This window comes from Gracilinanus agilis, chromosome 6 (genome assembly GCF_016433145.1).
Source record: "Gracilinanus agilis isolate LMUSP501 chromosome 6, AgileGrace, whole genome shotgun sequence".
Lineage (NCBI taxonomy): Eukaryota > Metazoa > Chordata > Mammalia > Didelphimorphia > Didelphidae > Gracilinanus > Gracilinanus agilis.
The window spans coordinates 235,273,938-235,279,782 of NC_058135.1; the positions used below are offsets into that span (position 1 = coordinate 235,273,938).

General features: G+C 43.9%; 1 protein-coding gene across 1 annotated transcript in view; it reads right to left on the reverse strand.

The window, feature by feature from the left end:
• Positions 1-5,533, reverse strand: part of INSC (INSC spindle orientation adaptor protein) — a 170,356-nt gene extending 164,823 nt beyond the window's left edge. Inside the window, exon 1 of the mRNA XM_044681811.1 lies at positions 5,447-5,533. Within this exon, the coding sequence (XP_044537746.1) occupies positions 5,447-5,533 (87 nt within the window). The remainder of the gene's footprint in view (positions 1-5,446) is intronic.
• Between the last annotated feature and the right edge of the window lie 312 nt (positions 5,534-5,845).

Below are 5,845 nucleotides of genomic sequence, written 5' to 3' on the forward strand. Positions count from 1 at the left end.
AAAGGAAGGAGAGAGACCAAGAGAGACCGAGAGAGGAAGGGAGGAAAGGAGAGAGAGGGAGAGAGATTGAAGGAGAAAGAGAAAGAGAGACAGAGAGACAGAGAGAGGGAGGGAGGGATGGAGAGAGAGAGGGAAGGAGGAAGGAAGCGGGAGAGGGAGGGAAGGAAGGATAGAAAGAGGGAGGGAAGGAAGGATAGAAAGAGGGAGAGAGAGGGAAAGAGAGACAGAGACAGAGACAGAGACAGACAGAGAGAGAAGGGAGAAGGGAGGAAGAGAGAGAAGGAAGGGAGAGAGACAGAGAGAGCACAAAATACAGCAGGGCAGATTGGCAAAGTGTCCAAGCCCTCATTGAAGATTCTCTGATTCAAAGAAGCCCCAAATGCAACCCCCTTCCCCTAACCCCAATGCCAACATACCCATCATTACAGGGCAGCAGCACCAACCCTGGGGAAACAGGACTGTTCAAATGTTAGTCTTGAGCTTTGCTCAAGCCTTGCTAATGAAGAGAGGTGAGAAGCAGCAAGGGAAAGAAGAGATTAGAGAATAGTGGGAAGGAAGTGTGCAGGGAGGGTCAGCCATGATGAGGGGTCCACAGCTCCTTCCCAAACTACCTTGTATTGAGCTCTTTTGCTTATAGGTATGCCTCTACAGGCATATAAACACACTTACACACATATATGTGTATATTTATATATGTATTGTTACCATAGTAACATAGTTATAGTATAACTTCATAGTAACTAGCATTTAAATAGCTCTTTAAAATTTGCAGAACAATGTGCATATATAAATTCAGACTCTGCACAACCCTGTGAGGTGGGTATTATTGTTCCCATTTTACAGATAAGGAAAGATGCTAGAGGTCCAGGTTTCCACAGTTCATTTATATTTTTGCTGTATGCATATAGGATGCCCCCAAAGCCTTAGTGTGGCTTAATGCAGACCTTTCGCAGACTCCTTCAGACCTAGCCAGCCTTGTCCCCATTCCCCTTCTGCTCCAGTTCCCTCTAGACACTCCTTCTGACCCAGTCGGTCCCAGCCCAGAGTTTAGACTGCTCAGGAAACACGAGTTTGGATGTCTTGCTTGCAAATTATACAGCATGCAGCAGCCCAAATAACAGGGTCTGGAGAGGGGTGAGGCAGGATTACTTTCCTGCTTGGCTTTCAAGTGATGTGTTTGGCTTCCTTCCTCCACTCCACCCCTCCTTCTGCCTCTGCAAATTCCATGAAGGCCAAGACCAGCTTGAAAGGAAGAATAAGAGGAAAAGCAAAGCTCCCTCTCCTGTGATGTCGCAGGCAGCAAGCCTAGGCTCCCCTACTGCCAGCTCACAGATCAGCCTCTGGGATAAGCAAGACTCAGGGAAAGGGATAGGGATGAGGATGTCTTTCCTGGGGGGAGCAGGAGTGGGGGGCTCCTTTATCCCAAGAGCACTGATTGGCAGTTTTGTCTCTCCCTATCAGCAATGAGCCCCGCAGATGCATCAGCCCTAAGGAGGAATTTCCTGTCTGTGCTGAAGCAAGAGAGAAGCAGCTGCCAAAAGGTGAGCAGCCTGCCTTCTGTTGTAGCCAGCATTAGAAGCTGAGAAGTCAAGGTTCTGTTTGAGCTCCCCTTGTTTATTTGTTTGATTTACACTTTGGCTGTCCTCCCCATCCCTCTTCCCCCTGGAATTCAGACACTTGGGCTCTGATGAGTGAGCCTTTACTTCATCTTCATCAGGTTCAGTCATGTCTTCATCCCCTTCCAATAGACCTTGGACACTGTCCCCAGGAACCTAGGCTCTGATGGGTGAACCACACCACCACGACCACTTCCAGAGCAGTTCCAAACGATGCAGCCCGTGCTTTGGCCCTCCTCCTCCTACCTTGCCCCTCTCTCTGTCCCCTTTAAGTATTTTTGCTGTCATTTAATCATTTTTCAATCATGTCTGACTCTTCATGACTGCTTTTGGAAGTTGCTTGGAAAAATCCTGGAGATTTGCCATGTCCTTTTCTGTTTCCCCATCTGTCTGCAGATAATGTCTTGCCCAGAGTCACACATAGCTAGTAAATGTTTGAGGTCAGATTTGAACTCAAAGACTCATCTTCCAGACTCTAGGCTTGGTACTCTGCACTGTGTCACCTAGCTGTATTATCCCCAACAAAATATAAAGAAAGTCCTTTGGGTCAGAGACTATTTGACTTGCTTGTATTTGAATTCTCAGCACTTAATAAAGGCTTCATTCATTCATTCATTTGTTCATTGTGTATCATCTTTTCTAGTTTGGGTCTCCTAACCTTACTGGCACCCAGTTGAAGGTCACAACCAGAAAAGTTTAGAATAATTGACTTAAGGAAATTGAACAAGCACCTTTCAAGACTACGGGTTTAGGCATGATATTGTGAAAGAGCATCCTCCCCTCCCCCCAAAAATGAACAAATAAAAAGCAAAGGTTGTATAATTCTAATGACCATACTTCACCTCAGAGTAGCAATGTGAGAATGTAACTTCTTTCTTTCTTTGCAGACATGGGGTACTATGGGTGTGGAACACTGCCAGAATTGCTAGATGTGTTGATTAATTTTGTCAAACTACCCTCTCTTATTGTTAAGACATCTTTTCTTACATCAGGCCAAAATGTCCATCTTTGTACCTCCCACTTATTGTTCCTAGCTCTACCCTCTAGGATCAAAGAGAATTCTAATCAGTCTTCTATGTGATGGCCCTTCAAGTTAATACTTGAAAGTATTTCTTATCTCCCCCAAGACTTCACTACTCTAGACTCAGTTTCTTCGACCAAACAGAATTTCAGGAACTCAAAAGAAATGTAAGATTACAAATTTTGAGTTATCTTTAACCCAAATATTCATACAGGCTATTTGTGCCCAACCTATGGTAGACCTTCTAAACTCTTATTAGTCTGACACACTTTCCATTGACCCTAACATGGTGATGCCATTTTGGTCCTCTGGAAGTACAAAGGACAACAATCACCGTGGCGTGATCTCCATGCCCTTCACCATCCTTGTTGGCCTCTTCTGAATGCTTACTGATTTATCAATGTCCTTCTAAAACATTATGTCCACAACAGCCAGATGTGGTCTAACCAAGAAAAAGGAACTGTTACCTCCCAAATCTTTCTTTTCTTCATGCAGCCTAAGGTCTCAATTATTCATTCATGGTAAGCTACAATTCCAAGCTCTTCTCTAGATGAAATGCTATGTAGGCATATCTGTCTTCACATCATAGTTGTGAATATGGTTTTTTTGAACCCAATGGTAAGACTTTATTTATCCTCACAAAATTCATTTTATTTCATTCAGCCCAAAGTTCTGGGCCGTTAAGATCTTTTGAAGTCCTCATTCTGTCATCCAATAGGTCAACCATTCCTCCCAGCTCTGTACCATCTGCAAACTGAACAAGTGTGCCAATTATGCCTTTAGCCAAGTCACTGATCAAAATATTTATCAGTAAAGGGCCAGAAACAGCTGGGTGACTCAGAGGATAGAGAGCCCAGCCCAGTTCCAATCTGGCCTCAGACTCTTCCTAGCTATGTGATCCTAGGTAAGGCACTTAACCCCAATTGCCTAGACCTTACCACTCTTCTGTGTTGAAACCTATACTTACTATAGGTTCTAAGAAAGAAGGTAAAGGTTTAAAAAAAAAAAAAAGGGCCAAGCAAGCATAGATACCTGGGGCGCTCTACCAGAGACTCCTTACAAAGGGACTACTCTTTGGGTCCAGCCATTCAACCAACTCCCAGCCCATCTCATAATACTATCCTCTAGCTCACATCACTCCATCTTTTTCAGAATAATAGCAAGATATACTTCATAGCCCAGTCCAACCCTTCCCCAATCTCCCAATTCCACCGTATCTTAAAAACACGCATGCTCTTCTAGAAACACATGCATGAAAGCCACAGGATGCATTTTAAGTGATTTTTTTAAAAAAACCAGGTCATTTGGTCTGTAAGATAAAATCTTCATTTCCTTAGCTAAAAGAAAGCTTTGTCTGTGGTCATGGGAAGACCTCAGAGCCACATTGCTGACTCCTCTAAACCCAAAACAAAGCAAAAATAACAGAAGTGTTCCAGTCCTCAAGCCATCATCATTCCCTTCTGCTTGCCCCACCCTGGCCTACCTCAATGAGCTGCAGACCTGACCAACTCTTCCTGCTGAGAAGTTCCAGGGTACAGGGAAAGGGGGCAGGGAGCTGATTCAAGAGCTGGGAGAAGAAGAGGTTAAAGGATCAGGCATTATCATTTGGGAAAGCTAGAAAGTCCTGCCCATTCCTGGGAGGAGTCACTTGGGTTCTCCCTCAGCCTTTGGGAAGGACCCACATTCCCCAGTCTGCCCCTACTCTGCTCAGAATAGAATCTCTGACCCTGGGGCCCAGAGGGCTGGGCAAGGCCAATGAGGGAGGAATGGAATTATAACTGATGACAGACTAATTGTGGTGCTGGGCAGAGAAACAATCAAAACAATAAAAATCAGTAGAGATGTCAAAAGGTTGTTGCATCCAGGCATCCTCAGATATATCAATGAATCATTGAAGGATAAGCCTAGAAGGGACCTTTAGATATAACCCATTCCAATTTTGCATTTAACAGAGCAGAAAACTGAGACCCAATGAGAGGATGTGACCAGCCCAAGGGCATAAGCCTTGACGTTAACGCTGACCTGATTGCCTTGCCTGACAGGCAGTACCACAGGACTGAGGCCAACAAAGGACAAGGGTCATCCTCCCACAGGCTCTCAGACACTTGATCTTTTGAGATGAAGGGAAAATGGTAGCAATATAAGTCCACAGAGAGTCTAGAAAGTAATTATCAAAGGCTCAATTCATTCAGCACAGTCTTCATTCCTTCTCTGCCTGGCTGGTCTAGCCTCCAGCAGTCAGAGAAGGGAGCCTTATGTCAAAGTCATCTCCCACACTTGATTCTTAAACATTCTTTCAGTTTGGAGAAGCAGAGATTCAACTCTGAAAGGGCTGAAAGAAAATCTAACGGCCATCGAGTCCAAAACTCCCATTTTATATATGAAGAGCCCTAGGTCCAGAAAAGGTAAGCTATTCAACCAAGGTCACACACTGAGTCATTAGGAGATCCCAGACCTCTTGGCTTCCAGTCAAGTGTTCTGTCCTGCTACACTCTGCCCCAAGGATTTTTTTATCTGTTCTTTTCCTTTCTGTTCCTGAATCATAGATGATTTTAGCATTTGACTCAGAATACAACGTTTAATCAATGAAGCATAGAATTTTAAAATTGGAAAGAAACTCAGAAATCACCTAAATCAACCTCCTGTCTCTAAGGAAGGAATCCCTCTACCAAATTCCTGATTTTACCTGAGGGCTTCAAATGTCAGGTAACTCACTTTCCAAGGGGTCTGTTTTATTTTTGGACCATTCTAAATGTGAGGAATTTTCCTTTATTTTGAGCCAACTTTCACTCCTTGCTCCTAATTTTACCCTAGTTTTTCTGGCAGTGGGATCAAATGGGAGAAGTTTATTCTCTTCCTCCTTGCAGTCAATCAGATACTTGAAGGCAGAGGTCATGTTGCTCCCAAGTCTTTTCTTTCCCAGTTTTGTCTTCAAAGAGGAGTCCCAGTTGTTGGGATGATTATTAACCCTTTGGACCACTGGGACATACATTCTGTCATGAGTGGGCAAGACTAGTTCCAATTAACCAGAATGACAAGCTTTGAGGTACTGCCCTATATTCTAGGCAAACTAGCATAATAATTTCTTACTCAACAATTCAACTCCCATCTCCTTGACTTTGCACAAAATGGCTCCCATACCTAAAGTTTATTCCCTCTTCATTTGAATCCCTTGGAACCCCTACTGCCTTCAAAGTTCACCTCAATA